Genomic DNA, 22,395 nt, shown 5'->3' with positions numbered 1-22,395 from the left:
TAGAAACGAATACAATGTGTCCATGGATTGGCTTCTCGTACGATATAAAGCACGATGACAAAGAAAGAAGAAGGCGTTTGAAGAGAGTTCTGAGATGAAAATTTGATAGTATAGGTTGGATACTAGTAAATTTAACAAGGTTCTACTTCAGGTTGACTTAGGGATGTGGTGCTAGGTAGCGCTGCTAATACTTATTGGGTCTCCATTTTTCATAAAAATAGTACTTCATTCTAAACGTCTCAAACGTATAAGCCAAGAGTGAGTCTCAAGTAAAGTGGTGTGTATATAAAGTGGTGTTTGAGAGCATGCAATGTGTGCCAAGTTACATTTGTATTCTTCTTTATCTTCACCTTTCCTTGAGCATGTAGTGAATTTATTTTTTTGGAGCCATTAGTAGTGTATAGAGCAGTGCTAGGAGGATGAAGATATTGCAACTCTTTTCCAAAAGAATCTAGTCAAGCTTCAAGATTAGGTTTGCTGTTTTCTGAAAAATCAAAAAATTCTTTTGTTCCATTGTAGGAGAGAAAGGCGTAGAAAAGTCTCCAAGTGGACTGATGAGAAGCAAGAATGATGTACCTACAGATAGGCCTGCAAACCGCTTTGTCAAAAGTGGACAAGTCGTGGGCAATCCAAAACAGCAGAAAGTTTTCAAAGGTTGCCAACCAATAAACGTATAAGAGATTACAAAGCTCTCTGAGGAGACAAATTGAGACATAATGAAACAAAGAGCACTCTGTGTGTGTGTTTGTTCTATGAATGAAAGAATACAAATGAGAGCATTATGTATGTACAGCAAATGAATAGAATGGCCACCTTCTGGTTAGGAATGTCCTGCCACAAAACAATGGATCAATCTGACATGTTGAAGAGAATACAAAGAGGTCCTGGCACTATTTGCAATGAAATAATGATCTTTTGACACATGCTATAGAATGCCTCTCTCTTAGTATGCCACTGCTGGGCCCATCGCCCACCTGCTGTCAACCTCCCATGGAGAGCTCTGCCTTTCTTCTCCCGCCACATCCTTCCTGGCCCAATGAGTTAAAGATAGCTCTTGTGCGCTCCTTTGCTTCGTCTCTTTCTCGTCGAGCTTGCCACTAAACAATTGCAACCGCGCAGACACGCCTGTGACCTCGCCGTCCTCATCCCCTGGCGCTGGCATGTTTAAATCTAGGGTGGCGCTGCCCCCTTCGGTAATATCAAGCCTGCTAGAATGACCTTCTTCACATAAAATCTGCTTGTTGCTTGATGTGAAACTGGCTGCCTCTGCAACTTTCTCACCAATGTAATGACATCTCTTGTGACCGCCAAGAGCCTGACCCGTGGCAAACATCCGATGGCAAATCGAGCACTCGTGACCTTTGATTTGCTGTGGTTTCTCATCCACATGTAGAGAAGAGTCTCTATCATGTGCATGACCTTGCCAGAGCTCCTCTCTGATAAGGTTATACTCACCAAAGCCTATGTCATCTCCTATGATGCTGGTTCGCGCAAAACAGCCCTTCATCTTCCTGTGGCTGGCTCTATGCCCCCCCAAAGCTTGGTGGGAATTGAAGGACTTCTTACAGGTAGAGCATTCATACTTCACAATGCCATTAGTACTGCTTGCAGCGGCTTGAGACGGTTTTGCACCAATGGCAAGGACAGCCTCACCCTGAGTCTCTTTCTCAATTTTCCTGGCGGCCTCCGCAAGCATGAGAAGGAAATTTGGAGTCTCTCCATGTTGCTCCTCTTGAGGCTCCTCTAGAGAGCCACTCTCTGACGTTAAAGCAGGCTCCTCTCTATCTGGGGAAAAATTCAAGTGTTGCACACTTTCAGCTTTCCCTTCCATAACCTTGCGTCGAGATCGCTTGCCTGTCGGCCAGCGACGGTGCCCATCGTCCTCCCTCGACACATTGCCATAGCCATCTTCCTTCGGAATCTCATAACTGCCCTCCCCATTGACATGTTGCTCCGTTGCTCGCTCTGCTTTTACCAATTTCTTGCTCTCATATGATCCTACTTCTGTGCCAAACTCTTTGTTTTCGACGTCAGAGTCTAGCTCACAGTCGGAGCTCTCCATTAACCTGCTCTCTGCAAAGAGCTTCTTCTTGGCCAATCGAATTCTCACCTCTGGCATAAAGCCGTCTTCTGGACGCAAAATTCCTCGCCAGTCTCGTTCAGGGTGGCACCGCATATGTCCGAAAAGAGCTTTCCAGGACATGAATGATTTGCCACACTCTGAGCAGACTCTAGGCCTCTCTAGATCAGAAGAAAAAGCAGATCCTTTTGAAAAAGGATGGACATTTGCATCTTGCCCTGAGAGAAACATCTCCATGGCAAAATGATCCTGTACAAAGCGGCGGCTCTTCTTGGGGTTGTGCCGGAGCTTGTACAGAGGATTTCTCTTATTGGAAGTCATGGTGGTGAGATTCGCATCATCCAATGAATCGAGGCCCATATGCATGTTCCCATGATGCCGGTCTTCGTAGCCATCATCTAATTCGCCATCATCATAATCCTTGACATTCTCAAAGTGATGCAGATAAGTTTCGCTTGTAGGTACATCATCCACTGCTTCCCCTTCAGAATCTGAGGCAATGGTGGGTTCATCAGCGTCGTAGAATTTGAGCACTTCCTTGTTTGATAAGTTCTTGGACAGCAAAGACAGGTCGCTGTTCTTAGAGCCAGAGACCTCGGTGCAAAGCCCATCTCCCAGTTTGCTAACACCTTGAGAATTGAGCTTCCTCTTGGTCCCGGCAGGCTGAAACAGAGGACCATGCACCCGCATGTGGCCGCCAAGGGCCCTCCCAGATGAGAAGTGGCGATGGCAAATTCGGCACACCCTCCGCGGATTGTCCCACACTCCAAGACCCAGTTCACAAGAGACCTCGCCGGAGGGCCTCTTCTTGGCCGAGCCGTCAAAGGGCGCCGCGGCATCAAGATTCGTGGAGAATTGGGCTTTCCTCCACAGGCTGTGAGCTGAGCTTGCTTCGCGGTACTGACTCGAAAGATCTGAGGAGAGAAGTTTGAGTTCTTGAGGATATGGCGATTCATGAACGACGCTGTCTTGCTCGTGGTCCGAGCCAAAATGAGGATCGCTCATGATTGAATGAAGGGGAGGAAGCAGGGGACAAGAAAGGGGATGGGTGATCGCCCTCGCAAACAGAAACAAGGGGAAGAAGACGTTGTCTAAGGTCAAAGATGGAGGAGCAGGGGGAGTGGGAGTAGGAGAGCAGGGGAGTGGGAGTTAAGTAGATGGTGGAGAGCTGAATTGGAAAGGTGGAATAGGTACTGCAGCTCGCGGGGGTGGGGGGAGAGAGAGAGAGAGAGCTGGCGCTCAAAGCAGCAGAAAGAGAGAGTGCAAGCTACAAATAAGGCAGTTGAGCGGAAGTGGCGAGCTAGTGATGACTTAGACGAAGCAATTTGTGTCGTGTGCCTGCGTGTCATTGCGTAGAGAGAGAGAGAGAGAGTGTGTGTGTGTGAGAGAGAGAGAGAGAGAGAGAGAGTCAAAAGCGAGTGAAGAAAAGAAGCGGCAGGAAGAAAGGAAGAAAGCGCGCGCGAAGCGAAGGTGAAGAAATCGCAAAGCAAGGCAAGCAAATACAGTTAAAGTGGTTTTTTGAGGCGGAGGCGACTCGTCCAAGGTTCAAACAGCACTGCCCTCGTGTCACTTGTATCCTTGTGCCATTGAGTTCTCCCCACGTCTCTCGCTACAAAATCCACCGTGCCTTCATGCCTTTCTCTCACTACCACGTCAAATTTGCATCGTCATCGTCGCATAGCAAATGCTTCTACACAATCATCGTGCCATGTCGTCTTTATCCACGACAAGGTATACTACTCACAAAGTGAAGCTAGATCCATGAGAGAGAGAAAGAGAGAGAGAGTGGTTGGGACTATGGATGGAGCTCAAATTATTCAACCTTCAGAGCACATTTGCACGGGTATAGTTTGACCCCCCGCCTTCTGACATAAGCAAGTGCTTTGTTGATGCTTGGCAGGGGTTAATATAACCCTAGTCTCTGTGAATGCACCCCTTATATCACTGGGTTTTGAAGTCTTTCTCAAGTCAAGGAGTCTCTCCAAAAGTAGCTAGGGTAGAGAAGCTAAGTTGGGTTTTCTAAATTGGTTTCATGTTCTCAGGCGAGACATTCAGAGACATTGTAGGTAGCGCATATTATGTTGCTCCAGAGGTTCTTCGTAGAAATTATGATCCAGAGTTAAGACTTATGGAGTGCTGGTGTCTTACTATACATTCTTCTCAGTGGTGTTCTCCCATTCTGGGCAGGTAAGCCCAACAATGTTACTGATTTTAGCAATCTCTCTTATGTAAGGAAATGTATATTCAACATGAGTTTCTTGCAGAGTCAGAGCAGGATATCTTCAAAGAAATCTTGGAGGGCAATGTAGATCTTTCAAGTGACCCCTGGCCATCTATCTCTTCTGGCACTAAGGATCTTGTAAGGAAGATGTTGAAGAAAGATGACAAGGAGCGGCTGACAATTCAAGTAGTTTTGAGTAAGTAAGGTTTATTATTGTGGATTTTTGGGGAGATACATAGAGCATGAAAATAAAATAGAAAAAAATATCTATCTTGGTGTTGAAAATTTCAATTTTGAGGCCTCTTGAGGCATAAGGGGCAGCCAAGTTTCAATAATGATACACTTTTTAGCAAATCACAAAGTGACACGTAAGCAAGATTCCAAGTATATTGGGGCGTGTATGTTTCAGCCAAGTTTCAATAATGATACACTTTTTAGCAAATCACAAAGTGACACGTAAGCAAGATTCCAAGTATATTGGGGCGTGTATGTTTCCTTAGGGGAGGATAGTGTATAAATTGGCTCCTTTACCATATTTCAAAGCAATATGATGTTTCAAGGGACTTTTACTCCTTTCGTCCATTCTTAGCTCTAAATGCAATTTTGCTAGCAACCATGCAAGTGCTAGGTAGTACAAAAGCTATGTATTGAAGTCTCATCACTCTCTTTGTGCTATGCCACGAGGTCGTGGTGATCAACCATCCCAGTATTATTCATGTACATGCACACTTAAGTGGTCTAGTCATCTAGAACCCAACACTTTAAGGTCTTAGGCACCTCTTGTTTAGCCAATTTATGCAAGCCTTATAGTTACTTACATGTCACAAGTTGAGCTTGCCCCAACAACTGCCCCCTTAAAGCAAACTTGGGATCCCCTTGCTACGAACTTGGTTCGCTCGATTGGGCTCAATTTTGCACTCAAAGATTGAACATGTTTGTGGGCTTCTACGTTCATCTTGGCACTTTGAAGCTGTCAACGAGATCAAGGTTCAACATGACACTCTCTTTTAGCTCAGAGGTTGAATTTGTTTATCTGGTTAGGCATTCATTTTGGCACTTCTCCTTATTAGAGGATAAATTTGTCCACCTTTCTCTTGGCTTAGCTTCGACTTACTTCTTCTTAGTAAAACAAAACTTCGACTGTGAGCTTGGGTTGGATACTAGTTGATATGCCACAGATGTGCACCTTCCTAGAGGGTCAATCATCCTCGTACTATTCTTGTACATACGCTCTTAACTCTAAGGTTTCCCAAATTAGTTTAGCCATCCGGATCCTAAAACCTAAAGGTGTTAGGACCTAGATCTAGCCAATGTATGCAAACCTTGTAGTTAGACACAATTTATATGCCCCAAGTTGAGCTCACTCCCATCAATCTAAGCATGTTGTCCTCTCTCTCTCTCTCTCTCTCTCTCTCTCTCTCTCTCACACACACACACACACACACACACACACACACACACACACTTATTTTTCTTGTGAATCAATGACATGCATTTATAGCCTAGAAAGCTTGCTTGAAAAATGGAAACTATGGAGGGCTTCTTCTAACAATGGAAAAACTTTCGAATACACATAGAAACAACTGTAATTTTTTTGGTTTAAGGATGGGATGACATTCCACAAGGTTTTCTACTTCAAAGCCACCTTTTTTTTTTTTTTTTTGGCAAAACTCCAAATAGTGAGTAGATTATATTGACAACCACAAAAAATCACAAATTCTGGAAGAGAATAAAGGTATGATAATGGAGGAAAGTAAGGAGCATATTTCAAGACATTTAAGAGAATTGTTTTGCAGCATCACCTTGATTTGAAGAGCTTCTACAAGTTTCCATTACAAAGCCTATACACATCTCATATGGGCCATTGTGTGAGTTTATTCAAAAAATACTCTGTCAAGCATCAAAACTTTCCTGAGGAGACTTGAGTTGGGAAGGTGGTGCAAATCCTGCTTAGAAAAGGTTTAATCTACAGATTCTTTTCCCCAAAAAGAGAACACACAGACCCAGCCCAAAGCAAGCCAATTAATAGTAATCTAGTAGTTAATGATTGGGAATTCATGGATCCCTTAACTTTTCTGGAACTTGTATTCTGGGATGATTATGTGACGCAATTTTTTGTCAATAAATTTTAGCATTCAGTTTAAGTTACGATTTCAACTTTTCTTGATTTGTGCGGTTACCTCTATGTGAGGTAGTGCTTTGTTGTAATCTGGTATCCCTCAAGGTTGGTCACGAGCTTGAGGTTGCTCTGTAAATTCTTTTTGGTGAATTCAAATCATCCGGGGAAAATAAGTTACGATTCCCATTTTCACTCGTCTTTGATGAGATGATATCAACCACGGATGTAGTTAGGTTTTTTTCTCTATAGATAAATTGCATCGATAGCCTCTTGATTTCCCTATTTGGAAAATTGTTCTCTTTGTGCATGAGATAAGGCCCCTATCACACTGGGCCGCCTGCCCAGCGAAATTTTCTTGGGTGGGCACCCATTTCGTGTCACACTGGGATATTAATCTGCAGGTAGGCTCCCATTTCAACTAATGTACGTAGGCAAGGTGGTAGACTCTCCGCATCTCTTGCTGATGATCAGAGCTTAAAGCCTGTGTCGTGCGCTCGCGGGTTACTTTTTGAGAGATGGCCACCACTTTGGAAAGTTGGCCCGGGCTGGTGAGGCCGGCCATCTGACAAGGCTTCTAGTCCCGACATCACTTTTTGGCGGACGAATAGGAGGGCGCCACCTCCACTTGGCCATGTTTTGGGTGCCCCAGTGTGACAAGGGCTTAAGATAGAATAAACAAAGAGCATTTGGCACATGATCTTGGGCCATCCCATGTGGCCTCAACCATCTGAATCTTAGCGAAGTTGAGTACCATACAACAACACTTCCTAATTATTTCATTAAAAAACCTGGCAAGTTAAGGTTCAACTACCTTATTAGCATCATTGGCACAACAGATTAGAACATTTTAGAATATGTTACGTTTGAAATGACATGCGCAAGGGCAATAGCTATGTATTACCTTTACCAGAGCCCCAAGGGAGATAACAATTATGAGTTTCTACCTCCCTGCATTACAAGGGGATCAACCACCCCCCCCCCCTCCCCTCCCCTCCCCTCCCCTCCCTAAAGGGTACAACATATTAAATGAAGATCCGGTCCTAGGATTGACGGCATGCAAGTGGAAACACGGACATCAAGAGATCGCGGACCGTTAGATTTCGAAAAAGTAAACTTGGACAAAAATCCCGTGGTTCAACGGGATGGAATCGCGAGAGTGCATGGGGGGTCGTGCTTTTTTTGTGAACCACACATCCACGTCGAGATCAACAACCGTTGATCACACCGCTTGGCTCCGTGCCCTTTAGTGTTGAGCCCCCCTCCCCCCCCCTCCTCCCCCCAAATTCACTTTTGAAGGTTGGAGAGACCTTCAAGGCCACTTTTGACCTTCATGAGAAATGGCAAAATTTACAAAAGCTCTATATGAAGGGTCATTTTACTCGATGTGAGTGAGTGGAGGCAATCCCGTACAACTAGTCGTGGTGAAGCTTCGAACGGTTTCTTTTCTAATTTTAAAAAAAAAACAAAACAAAAGAGTGAAAAAAAATTCAGAATTTTTTTCAAAACTAATCAATGGGTATATAGTATATGTATAATACTACTCTAATGATGAGTTTGATATAATACTACTATACTTTACTACTATAGTATAGTGATGATTTTTAAAGAGAACTTCATAGAGCTAGAGGGTTGGCCATTGCAATTTACACTTTTGTGGTTTGTATTCAATATTGGATTTCTTTGTTAGATTTTATTTCTCGTTGATTTTCCTTTGTTAACTCTTACTGCTTAAATGTGTAAGGCCAAAATTGTAGACGCAAGTAGTTAGAGATTTTTGTTTGCAAAACGGACATAAATGTATACTTAGTTTGTGAGTAGGATAAGCAGAATAAAGCTTTGTTTCAAGAAAAGGAAAGAGTGTTTTTTTTTTTCAAAATTCACAATGGTGAGTAGACTATATTAACAATACAAAAAAATTATAAATTCTTGCCATGCTTGTGTCAAGCCATGACAACTCTAAGGGACCATAGATACATCGACTGACAAGGGAGCCACCCTGTGACAATGGAAGGACCAACACCCTTATCCATGTAAGTTGGTCAATGCGGTGCCAATGGTCCTGTTTCACTCATCAGAGTTGTTGCGTTTCCCAATGGCGATAATCACCCCCTTGCTTTCTTGTATTATCTCTGTGAACTTGGCTGTTTCCATGGTGTTTTTGAATACAGGACAATTCCTAGCCTTCCAAACCAATTTGAAGTAACAGAATCTAACAATTTGAGTTGCAATAAGCAACTTGAAAACCTTCCCTCCCAAGAAGAGATCATTCTTAAAGAACCCTACTTCCAAGTCTTTTGAACCCATTGGCAAATCTTTCCCGCTAGATCGTAGATCGCAATAGAGTTTCCATAGCAAATAAGGGATAGGCTTGCAATTTATTTATGTAAAAAAAAACAAGTGTTCACCAAAAACCAAGGTTCATTGCATTTTTAATCGGCTAAAATTGCAATGTACCGGCTAGATTTTGAGCTTGCCTTGAAGAAACCGGCAAAATCTAACAAGTTTTAGTGTAAATACCGACAAATGATTTAAATTTTGGCCTGGAAGCCAAAAGAGTTTTTAAAAACACCCCCACCCCCCCCCCCCCCCTTTCTTTTCTTTCCTTTTTTGAGTCCCCTAAAGGTGAGAAAATGTCACCTTTGACCTAAATAAGCCCCTCGTGTGGAGGGAGTATACTTACATGTGTCTCTTTTGTGATAGTTTTGGAAGATCGACTCTGATCAAGCAGCAAAATCCTTTGTACTTTGAACCTTGGAAGTAAAGTTTCAAGCTTCAAACATCACATGTTTTTATACACGGAACGCCCTCAAAATGCTGAAATCTCAATGCACACGTCATTGCATACATAGCCAATGGCCATTTGACTTTTGACATTCAGTTATAGGCTATCGCCCATGTGCATTTTTACATCCTTATTTATATGCGTAGCAAGTAAACATTTATAAATATGAGAGCTAGTCTCACTCAAAGACAAAATCCTGCTATTAAACAAGTGAAAGAATCACGATGGCTTTTTAAAAAAATTAGAACGTGATAAAATCATTAGGTTGAGTTTAAGTAGAATTAGTGTTCAAGAAAGGATTGCCTTAGCTTAGCCTTGAGCCGGTTGAAAATGGACACTACCTGGTTGCAAATCATGGTAAAGGAAAGAAAAACTGGTGAAATAGGTGAGAATATAGTTTTAAAAATCTATAAATTTTAAATTTATGCTAGTATTTCCGGCTCGCTTTTTTGTGGAAAGGAAGCTCAATCGACGGCCGTTTAATAAAAGAGACTTTCCTGAATATTGACTAGAATTAAGTTATAGAATGTAAGAAAAGTTAAGCCATGTGAGACTGTGAAATGAAATGTGAAATTAAAAAAACTCATTCATATAGATGTGTGCATAGAATTTACTAGAATTATACAAGTGAAGTTTCACTTTAACATTCTAAAACAATAGAATGCAAGAAAAACCAAGACATGTCAGGATACTAAATGAAAGTGAAATAAACATTTAAGGTAAGTCTCCATCAGGGACTGAAAACCAATGAAAATCTTCCTAACCCAACACAACACTAAGGTTTCTTTTAGAAAACAAAAACTACTTAGGTGTAGTGTACTAGTAATCCCACGTAGAAATTATTTATTTATTTATTTGCTAATCTCACAATATGTGAGAGGTTATATTAACAAGAGAAAACCATTACATCACTACTATGCTCAATTTGAGCCATGGCCACATACATTCCAAAGGAGACAGGTCATCAAATGGAGCCCCAACCTTGCAAACGTCATGTTAACATAGACATGATGGTAAGAGTTGCCTAATCCCACTCGTCAGAGGTGTTGTTTTTTTCAATCCCAATAATAGTTTCCCTATTATCTTGGATACTCTCTGTGTAGCTAGCTACGGAGAGATCCTAGACGAACACTCGGTCATTCCTGGCCTTCCAAATATGGTGGAAGAAGCAGAATCTAACGACTTAAGTAAGTAGCAAAATTGGTTGGCTTTACATCACTTTCCCTCCAAAGAGAAAATCATTCTTGGAAAACCCAATATTGGATCCTTTCAAGCATCTAGCCCTCGGGCACTCTAAGAATAAGTGGGGCACATCCTCCCTAGTAGTTCTGCAGTCCGGACACCTATTGAAGCCGATACCTCGAGCCAACATCTTGTCACCTATTGGCAACGCCCCCCATAACACCTTCATTGACAAAGCTTTGTTGATTTGAGAAACCCCAAAAAGAAAGTTTCTTAAAGTTAGTACTATGAATTTTGAAATGCTCTTTTTTTCTCATACTCACAATTCTACTTGCATTAGACAGTGTATTTAAGAAAACCCTCTTGATATGCTTAAATATGTTAGCTAGAGGGTCTTTTAAAAATATAACCTTGCATTTTAGAATCTACCATGATCAAGAACTATACTCTTCACGCTGACCCTCGTAAAATTGCAATTGACGCTTTGAAGAAATTGACTTTATAAGCTCAAGAAAAATGAAGCGACGTTGTAGAAATTTTAACGTGACTTTTCAATAATTGTGCTATAGATAATTGAAAGTTTCATGTGCAAAAAAAATCCCTTTAGAGTATATAAAATAGTAGAAAGTTCTACGTGTTCGATATTGCCATTTCAAGCATATCGTTCTATACAAAGAAAAATATGTTTTTGATGTATTTGTGAGTTTTAGAAAGTGATAAATTGCATACCCTCTCCGTTGAGGACTCAAGGTGGCAAGTAAAAGGGCTTTGGTATGCAACAATTATTGTATCATTTTAAATATTCAAAACTACATAAGAGAAAACTTTGATATTTTCATTCTTGAGACATAAGCATGCAAAACCCCAAATTATATCAAACTTTTCGCGTGGATCAATTAAATGTATCAAAGTACGTGATGCATACACAATTGGGGTGCCTAAAACCTTGGTTTCAATGTTATTATGGAGAACTCAATATTTTCAAGAGTTTTTGCACAATGAAAAATTCAAAATAGAGTTCAAGCAACGATATTTAATTGGGTTAGGGAGCCGGAAAAATACGTGCTTTCTTGGTTTCAACATATAAAGTCATTTGTGGTTGTCAAACTGCACTAGAATAGCCCTAACCTTTGGAAAACCAAAATTATGCTCTTATTCAACACATGCTCAAGTTTGAAATTATGTCTATAACTTGTGTGTGACTTGGAAACTAGTCTTTGAAGGGCATTCTATTGTTTTGTAACACTTCAAAATCTATTCTTGGGAGGTAAGATTTGGAAGAACCAAGCCATCCTAGTTTGCACACAAATTGTTCACTTATGCTACTTTAGGCTAGCTTGGAATCATATCTTTCAAAAAGATCACTCGATTGCCAACTTCAAAGAGATTTTTCAAGAAAGTAGAGAAGTGATCATCTCTATCGGAAAACACAAGAACTCTGAAGATTGGAATCAAGCAATCAAAACCCTAACGGGTTTGGTATCTTCTAGTCATCAAAATGTAACTATCTAAGTAGTTCTCATCTTTTAGGGAATGTGTAGGCGCGAATTGTGTACTATGATCCCTCAGAGCACTTGACATGCTTGAGGATATTTGTACATTCCTCTCGGGGTTAACACTAGTTCTATAATTGGACACTTAACGGTCTTGAGACACTAAAGTGTCCTATTTTATTTCCAAGTTTTGGCAACAAGGTAGAAAGAAGTTTTTTACACCTTGCTTCTACCATAGGTTGCTTATGAGGGAAAGAAAACATTCGATTTTTCTCTCTGTCAAAATACAATCTCTATGAGACAAAATTATGGTAAGTTCTAAATCATAAATTTTAGTGAAATTTCAAATTGTTTTACCAAAAAAATCATAAAATTCTTATATCTTCTATAGGCTACCCAAAGGGCAAAGGGTATAGAGTTCAATCTCTCTTTTTTTTGAAATGAAAATCCTCTTTTTAGGATGGCTTAAATGGTTTTTGTCTATCATTTTGAGTTGCAAAGTTTCTAATTGATTGAATACATAATGATCAGTAATTACTTAGGCAAAGTTTAAAAATAATGATTACAAGCCACCTTGCTTACTCCTTCAACACGTATTGAAGTATGGTGTATAGGTCATGATCGAAAGTAAAAGATAGAGGATTCTTTCACTGAGCGATCAAAAAGTAACATGCTTTTTCACAATGGGATCCAAGTGAGATATTGATCATCAATCTTAGAGAAGTCATCCAAGAGAGTAAGTCATCCAAGAGAGTAAGAAAAGCGCTTGCGATGAAAGCAAGAATCATGAAGGAGATGGTGCAAGTGTAAAAATTTCACGATATTTTTTCAATTTTTTTCAACAACGAAGTTTCATTTATACGCCCGTATATTATAAATTGTACGGATATTACGGAGATGTACATTGTATATCCGTATTATACGCGCATATTCGAATAAAAAGGAGTTCGATCGAACTATATTTCGATCGAAATATATTTATACTTATAAACAAAGAGGCGCCGCGGCAGTTCGAACGAATTGCTGTGATTGTGATTGCTAGAGAGATAGAGACATAGTTGCTAGAGCTTTAATAGATAGCGAGCACAACACATCGACAAGCCACAGAGCAGGTAAATTTTCTTTTAGTATTTTTTCTGTTTTTTTTTGCAGTTAATTTGTTGATACTGTTGTTGTGGAGCTTTGCTCGCACCTCAGTGTTAGTTTGTATTTTGTTTTTTGCTAGCGCTGTTGCTGTGGAGCTTTGCTCACACCTTAGTGTTAGTTTGCAGGTTTAGACACCCGTCCTTGGCTGTGTTGATCTTCGTGACACACTGCAAGGGGGGTTAGACTTTAGACGCTTTGTCCTTGACTGTGCTGACCTCTGTGTCGCACTTCAAGAAGTAGATTAGGTTGTACAATTAGACTTTCCATCCCTGGTTGTTGCTGACCACCGAGTCGCACTACAAGGAGGAGTTAGCTATCATGCATCTTTTCTTCCTAGTTATTCTTGACCATTGTGTTGCCCTATTGGAAGATTGGATTTAAAAAAAATAGATTCCTCGTCTTTGGTTATTGCTGACCACCGTGTCGCACTGCAGGGAGAGGTTTAGGGTTGCCAAATCCATCGTCCTTGGTTGCTTCTGACCATCGTGTCGCACTCCAAGGAAATTGGATTCAATAGATTCCTCGTCTCTGGTTGCTGTTGACCATTGTGTCACACTGCAGAGAGAGGTTTAGGATTTTTATATCCATCGTTCTTGGTTGTTGCTGACCATCGCGTCACACTACAAGGAGATTGGATTCAATAACTTCCTCGTCTCTGGTTGTTGCTGACCATCGTGTCGCACTGCAGGGAGAGGTTTCGAGTTTTTAAATCCATCGTCCTTGGTTGTTGTTGACCATCGTGTCGCACTATAGGGAGAGGTTTAGGATTTTTAAATCCATCATTCTTGGTTGTTGCTGACCATCGCGTCACACTACAAGGAGATTTGATTCAATAACTTACTCGTCTCTGGTTGCTGCTGACCACCGTGTCGCACTGCAAGGAGAGGTTTCGAGTTTTTAAATCCATCGTTCTTGGTTGTTGCTGACCATCGTGTCGCACTGCAAGGAGATTGGATTCAATGAATTCTTCATCTTTGGTTGCTGCTGACCATGTGTCACACTGCAAGGAGAAGGTATATATTATACATTCTTCAATCCTGAATGCTTTAACCATCGCATCTTTCAATACTGTTGTTATTATGATGCATGAAATGTTTAGATCTTTCATTACTGGATGTTATTATTAGCCATGAAATGTTTTTGTTTAGATTTATTAAGAATCATATATGTCAAATTTTTATCTATTGTGGATTTACCTTACTTATATTTCCTTCATGTATTTTCAGGCTTCAGTCATGGTAGAGACAAAGTTAACGCGTCAGCATCGCAAAATTATTAGTGATGCTCTTATTTTGTCTCTCTATGGGGCTTCAGACGATCATTTGCGGCGAGCATTTGATCCATTGTAGGCAAAGTTCGATGATTTTGTGATTGAACTTGTGGAGCATTGTTGGCTAAAGCTGTGCAGTGCATTCCCATTTTCGTTTGACCCAGCTCTGCGCACTAATGGAGTGATGCATAACACAATAAAGCAATTATTAGGCCATATCACTAGAAGTTTTGAAAGTATGGTTCATCCAGAAATCAAAACCAAACCGGAATCAATGAGCGAATGCAGCTTGTAGCACAGCTACATTCAGAATTGAAGAGCAAAGATAAGGTCGAAGACTCTTGAAAACGTCCTAGGACAGAAGAGGATGTACCTCCTTCATCAGGTGCTCAGTCATCCGCTGTAAACCTAGATGATACGATGTGTCCTCCTATCCTACACTTACTTGGGGAGCATTCCATCTTTCACTTGCAAGCACCCCAATTAGGTGAAGGACGTTTTGCAAATGTGAAACAAGTATCAGTGGCTCATCCTCTCTTCAAAGATCCCGTCTATGCGGCAAAGATATACAAAGACCAAATAGGAAGCAAGCCGACACTACAGATCGTGCTAGAGGAGGCAACTGCTACAACTATTCAACATTGTGGCATGATATTGCCCCGTGCTCTTGTTCGGTATAGCAAAAGACCTATGTTGATCTTCAAGCTTTGGAATGGAGGTCATCTTGAGCAGTGGATTCATGCATGTCATCATGATGGAAGCAAGCCTGCAATCAGAGAATTCCAACACTCATCTGGAACTGTACAGTAGTTCACAGACAACATTTTGCCAATATGCAATGCTCTTCTACAGACGATTAAATTCGTGCATAGTCACGAATTTATTCACAATGATCTACACACTAGAAATATTCTACTCCATTTTGGCGAGTGAGGAGTGTATGCTGGCATTGTGGACTGGGGATGAAGTACACCATCAAACACTTTGGCAACATTTCCCAAGCTGCCAAATCTCACCCCTCAACGTAGAGCTCAATTTGAGTTAGATTATCCATGGAATGCCCCTGAAAATATCAGCACCAATCCTCCTCCATTCACCAAGGCATCTGATATATATAGTCTGTCCTATATTCTTAGGCGCTTGCTTGCATGTATTCCAGATCCCGCCGAAGTTCTCAAGCGTGAATTTTGCGCAATGTAAACAAACATCTTGCTAGTGGAAAATCTCCCAAACCATTAGCTAGACCTAAGATATGGGATTTAAGCCTTTGTTTGAATGGAAGCCATAATGTTGGCTATCATATTGTAACCGAATCTGGCTTGAGACCTATTGATGATTAAACCAGTAATCAACTTTTTTTGCATTAATGGTGTCACGTGTACAATGTGTGGTGTCACGTGCACAATGTTTTTAAAGTTCTTCAAGTTGAAGTTTTAAAGTATTTTAAGTTAGATCGCTTAATTCTTTAAACCATCTCTCTTTCTCAAGTGCTAAAATTTGTCTCACTAAAGTTTGTTATTTTGCATTTCAGTTATGGAAGATATTGCTTCCGACTAGAACGCACAACATCCTAATGATCCTTTACTTAATCATGCATTGGCTCAACAAATTTACAAAGAGGAAGAAATTCGGGTGGCTTAAGGAGATCTTAGTGCTTTAGCTGCAACCCAACAAGAGGAATCAGAACTTCAAGGGGAGCCACTGAATTACAGGCAATGCAGACAGCTATGCCCGAATCACTTCGTACGCAACACATTATTTCGAGTCAGTGGAAATTCTAAGGATTCTGCTTCCTTGAAGGTTTCAAATCTGCAACACACTGTCCTCGCACGAAATATCCTTGCAAGATTTATCCAAGTGTATAGATCGCCACCAAATAATAATCAAGTGGCAATTTACTTTGTGCAACAATGTTATTGCTACTATGTATTGCGGCTCAAAGTTGATTGGAACAATCATCCCACTACAGGAGGTGTTGGGAAAGGACGCCCAACCGAGAAGATTCATGCACGGGAAGCTAATCAAGAAGACCCTCCTCTTAAGAGAGGTTACACATATTTTCCCGAAGAAACTGCAGTTATTGAGAAACTTGCAACCGAAGGCGTGGAATTGGTCAAGTCAAGGAGAGACCCCAGCCATATTGTGTGCTCGTATAGCTGAGCTAGAAAGAAAGTTGGCATGGTACGAGGCAAGGTATGGGCATGTTAACGAAGAAGAGATAAGCAATGCCGGCCCAAGTGATTCAGTTGGCACTTCAAAATTTCGTGTATCTAATCTCTTTGGAGAACAAGCCCATGATTTAAATTAAATCTCCCAAACAATACATAGCTCTTTTTGTAACTTAAATCATACGATTAGTAATTAAAACCTCTTTTTGATATGTAAATCTCTGTTTGTTGGAACAAATAGACGTGATAGATGTTGTTGCAATTGTGTAAGTTATGTTCTCTCTACTACCCTCTTTTTAACAATGAGAGAGAGAGAGAGAGAGAGAGAGAGAGAGAGAGAGAGAGAGAGAGAGAGAGAGAGAGAGAGAAGGTATGGATTGTAAAGCTAAACTCCACATAATTTTTGCATTGCAAAACTAATTGAGAATATAGTAAAAACTTTACAGCTCATCCATCCCCTCAATCACAGGCACCATGTCATCAATTTCTTCGACATCTGAACATTCCGGATCAATATCTTCCGGATTCCATTCCATTTCATAATCAGAGAGCTCATTTGCAACTGCTTCATGTGTTTGGAAGCGCCCACAGCTTTCTTCTGTGGCACGTGTGGCTAACTTCGCAGGCTTATGCATAAGTCGCATGTTACAAAAGACATACACAAAGTCCGCAGCTCGTTTAGGACTTAATCGATTTTGTTTTTTAGTATGCACAAAAGCAAATGAAGACTAGTTTCTCTCACAGCTACCACTTGAGGCAGCAACATACAATACTCTCACAGCCACATGTTGAAGTTCCACTTTTTCTCCACCGTACTCTTTCTGCCAAACTGGTGCGCTCATCGTCTTGATAGCATCTATATGCCAAGGATTCCCAAACGTTCCCTCTCTACTAGTGTATGCCGTCTTCTGTGTGTATCCCACCTGCCCATCCACAATGCCTAATAGTTGAACACACACTTTCTTGAAATCACTGATCACTTCATTGTTTGAAGATTGCTCATGCATTTGGAACTTGGGATCCAAGTCAAAACCTGCTCCATGTAAAGGAGTATGCAACTGCTCCCATCGTCTTTTGACAAATGTCATCATCATGGCTTTCTCTTTTCCTGCATAAGATGTACTATCTTTTAACTTGCGAGTGGCTTCATGCATGTACCAGTAAACCCGTCCAAAGATAGAGGCTTCTTTGTCCACTAACCGTATCAGATGAGTGAAAGGTTATGTGACAGTAACTATTTTGTCTACATTTCTCCAAAAAACTGGAGAGTTTACAAGCTGATAGCATTTGGAAGCAGCAGGTTCATACTTGGGACTTCACCAAGTGGTTTGCATCTAGAAGAGTTTGCTTAATAGAAGGAACTTTTCCAAAGTCCTTTAAGAGCAAATTCAAAGTGTGAGCAGCATGGAACCCTCTTTGGATACTTTGCTTCAATTTCTTTTCCAGTTGCTCTGTAGTTAGATGCATTATCTGTGACAATGGATGTCACATATTTAGGTCCCCCTGCTCTTCTAATCGAATGCTCATAAACACCAGCAAGATATCCACTAGTTTTTTCTTTCAGGGATGCATCGATCGCTTCAAGAAAGATGGCACCTCTTGGACAAATCAACATCACATTAATCAATGGTTTCTTTTGGCAATTTGTCCAACCATCTAGAGAAATTGTGCATCCATACGCCGGCACAAAATCAAGAGTTTTGTGCTGTAAAATATTCTCTGATGTTGTTTTTACTTTATCTAAATATTCTGTACTCATCTTATTATAATCAGAAACCACAAAACCCTTCTTCGCCGTGCTCATTAACACTAGGTTGGTAATGGGACACTTTTATGTCCTGGGACATTTTTATGTCCTGTTAAGTGACCATTTTCCTTGAATTATGTCAAGAGTTTCAAAATGGATTTTGAGGTGCTATCTGTCTAGAAAGTTGTCTCATGAGCTGAAAAAAACTTGACATTTTTTTGGAATATCAATTCCATCTTTAACATTGTCCTTGCACAACATTTCACAACCTAAACTGTGTGAAAAAACGGGTCCTGTTTTTGTCTTTTTTTAGCTTTTTGCAACTATACCACTCTAGAATTCATGTTTGTGAGGTCTATAATGCTAGAGAACTATCTTTAGTAGTCCTCAACATGTCGTGATGCTTCTAGGGAGGAATAAATGTTAAAGTTGTAAGTTATGACCAAATTACAAAAATTGTCAAATCCTGTTTTTTAGCCAATTTTAGCTCTTCTATGATTTTTTTGGTGGCTTTCATGATATCCAAATGCAGTTTTGATTTTCTATGTCGCATATTGTAACATAAAGCTAATATTCCTTGAGTTTTGGGGCACCTAATACCCTATTTTTCATAGTAGACAACCATGGTTGATTTTTTCAATTATAGAAGAAAACAAAACATTCTAGTATATCAAGTATAGCTTTTTCAATATTGTTAGTTTCTTGTGACAACTACATGCATTTTGTAGGTAGTAACCATATCTAGTCATAAGGATCAAATTTGGCTAGATATTGAATAGTCTCTATGGGATTCTACAACTCATAATGTTGAACCCAGTTTTTTCATGTTTGCTGTATTTAGCACTTCATCTTTGTCCCCAAGAATCTCCTTGGTAAGAGATGTATTATTCTTTTGACATGCTCCATGGCTCCTTATGAACCTAAAGGACAATAGGGAACTAAGAAAACATGAATATATTTTTTGTATTGAGCGTGGCTATAGAAACTTTGATGATAGGTTTGCAGAATGGTAAAAATTCAACTTTTTTGTACCTATTTCTTTTGGCAAAACAAAAAATAGTGAGTGAGAAGCAATCAGATGTTCTGATCACCAACCCATTGAAGTTAGCTAGGGAATTTATCTCAAGTCCTACAAAAATCCCTAATCTTATTTTTATGCAACAAAACGTAAGAAATGACTGTTTTGATGAAAATGTACTGGTCCATCAACTTTCAAGGCTTGGTGTGACCAAAAGATGAGAAATTTTACAAGTTTCTTATTTTTTCCATGTGTAGTAGGGCTTGAACTATAACCTCATGAAAGGATTTTACAAAAGGAGTGGATCTACTATGGTTTTGGAGGTTTTTTTCAAAACCCTGAAAGGACACTTTTATGTCCTGTTAGGTTACCAACCTAGTGTTAAAGCATCTTTGAAGATAGGATTTTGAATGACATTAAAAGGAATTCCACATGCAACAAATGCTTGATTCCACTTAAGATGGAGCTCAAGCAACCATTGTTTCCCAAATGCCTGTTGCAAAGTAGGATCACTTGGTGCAAATTGTCCTCCAGTCCATGCTTCACTTCGGCTTATGTTAGCAATAGAGCTTCCGGTAGGATTAGAGCTACAATTCCCAGCAAAGAATGAATGGCACCCTCCTTGACCTGTTCCTTGACCTGTAGTAGGGGTCGAGTGAGGGTTTTGATCATTCTCGAGCGTCATCTCGATGTCCCTAGCCATAGATGGAGCCATCATTTTGGGACCTCCCTTTTTTTTTCTCTCAAGAATTCTCTTTGCCTTGAGCGCCCACTCGGGAAATTTTTTAGCAATACCTCTTGGGGGGTATTTGCAAGCTAACACGTTTCTAGGGATTTTGAAAACATGTTCTTTTATCCTGTGAGCATTTCCACTAAAATTATGGCCACAGGTCTTACACCTCAGCTTTGATGTATTCTTCCCACTGACCAATTCATCTACGTAGTTCCACTCGTATCCTTTCACCATCTTCTTCAGACCTGCAAACTCAAACAGAACTAGCTACTAAATGCACATCTAAAATCAAACTCTAATACCATTTACATTACTCTATTCATCAATGTTTTCAACTTCTTTAAATTATAAATATCAAAAATAAATTTTTAAGTGTGAGCTTTCACTTTACACATGAATCATGATAAATAAATCGCTTAATCTATCTCAATAACTTCCAAGTGTGAGTAAACTCTACACAAAGCAAGATATCTTTAAAAAAACCTATCTAAATTGCCTCCAAGTGTGAGTGTAACTCTACACGTGGCAAGCAATCAAAATTCACTACTCTGTAAATCTCTTCTAGGTGTGAAAATACCTCTACACAAAGAGAGAGATTATTATTTAATTTACCTAAATTGTCTGTAGTGTGAGTATTACTTTACACATGACAATCAATGATTAGATAAATCTAACGTAAGTTACTTCCAGGTGTGAACATAGTTCAACACACAACAAGTAACTCTTAATTTTGACTATTTAACTAAAGTTAATTCTAAGTGTGAACATAGTTCAACACAAAGCAAATAACTGCTAAATTTAACTACCTTGAATCACCTCCAAGTGTGAGTTTCCTCTACACAAGGCAAGTAATCATTAACTATCTTACTTAACTTACCTCTCAGTGTAAGATATACTTCACATAGAGCAGGTAACTCAAAACTCCAAAGCCTATAAAAATAAATATATACAAGCTTTAAATTTTCACTAGAAAAAATATGCATATTTAAACTAGCATTTTTATATTTTTCTTCGTGTTGTAAGGCTCACCTATAGGTGAGATGAGGGAAGAGAGATCAATGGAATGAGCAAAACAGGCCGTTTCAACGTATATAAACAAATTTATTTTGATCTTATTAATACTTCGATCGAAGTATGATTTCGATCGAAATAATATTTCGATGGAATTGGTGAGAAATTATATGATACGGTGTTTTCGCTGGTGTGGCACCGTATAATACGACCGAATAAAAATGGGTGTCGTATAATATGTCTATTTAAGGCATATTATACGTACACCGTATAACGTACAATGCAACTTAGTTCAACAATGATACCACAGAGGGTCATATCTACATTGTGGAGATTATATCTTGCAGTTGCCTTAACTTTATAGAGCGTGAAGAGCAAGGAAAGCTTTATTTTGCTTGTGAGCACTTGTACTTTGTGTTTCTTCATGTACTAAGCTTGATTCAAAATGAGTATATGTTCATTCGTGAACATGTTCTCCAAGTTGAGGAGGTTTACGATGGCGATATCAAAGCTATTCTTGTATGGAGTAGTAGAGTACATATTGCCCATGATTATGTAACCGACTATAACCATGTTTTGTACCCTTTTGGGAAATTAAATCTACAAAGATGGTTATTTGATTTTATGGAGTCTAGCTGAGTTTAATCTTACATTTAATTAATCAAGGGATTTTTAGAAATGTTAAGTTTTTGCTAAAAAAAATTTAGAAAAACAAGTTCACCTCAAGTCAAAAAGCACTCGCTAAAAAATGCTCATAAAAAAACAATCCCCTACACACACACACAAAAGATTATATGAGTCCTTTCTCATGCTTCACTACATAAATGGGATAAATTGGACAAAAATAGCCTGGCTTAGATTCAATATAACCCTTCTTTTTTTCACCTTTACATCTCAATTAAACCTTCCATTACATGATCACACAAGTAGTTGTCACAATAAAAACATGTGTTGGGATGCTCAGCCAAAGGAAGGGTACGGTTGGCTAAAATGACACTAAACTCTCTGGTCTGTGGTGAGAAGTCAAAATATCCTCTTAGGGGTTGGCCAAAATGGAGATACAAACATATCTTACGATATGGTAGAAACTGCGCTAGCAAATATAACCGCTCGGAAAATCCACGCTTCATTAAATGTTTCACATAATAATACTATGTACCTAAGCCCATGGCATACGGATATTATTCCTGAAGTGTCCTCGATCCCATAGGGTTGCCCGTATCAATCTATTTTGATATGTTCACAATTTTGTCTATGCAAGTGATGTTCCTAATTGAGGGAATAGAAGACGCTCATAATGTAGTATGGTATTTCTCCTAATGGACTCACCTGACTGCTGCAAATGGGCTAGCGTTATTGCTAATACCTAATCTTGATTATAAGCCATACCTAATGAAGTGTAAGACACTGCTTAAGACAAGTTAG

At 39.7% G+C, this 22,395-nt stretch overlaps 1 protein-coding gene across 1 annotated transcript; it reads right to left on the bottom strand.

Annotated features, from left to right (window-relative positions):
* Window positions 1–636: 636 nt before the first annotated feature.
* LOC147460539 (uncharacterized) lies at window positions 637–3,328 on the bottom strand. Its single transcript, XM_086507914.1, has one exon. The coding sequence runs from the start codon at window positions 3,083–3,085 to the stop codon at window positions 944–946; it is 2,142 nt and encodes a 713-aa protein (XP_086364040.1). The 5' UTR covers window positions 3,086–3,328; the 3' UTR covers window positions 637–943.
* Between the last annotated feature and the right edge of the window lie 19,067 nt (window positions 3,329–22,395).

This window comes from Adiantum capillus-veneris, chromosome 3 (genome assembly GCF_014529385.1).
Source record: "Adiantum capillus-veneris isolate H3 chromosome 3, ASM1452938v2, whole genome shotgun sequence".
Classification (NCBI taxonomy): Eukaryota; Viridiplantae; Streptophyta; class Polypodiopsida; order Polypodiales; family Pteridaceae; genus Adiantum; species Adiantum capillus-veneris.
The sequence above is the reverse complement of the archived record's forward strand: the minus strand, read 5'-3'. Positions and strand labels throughout refer to the sequence as shown.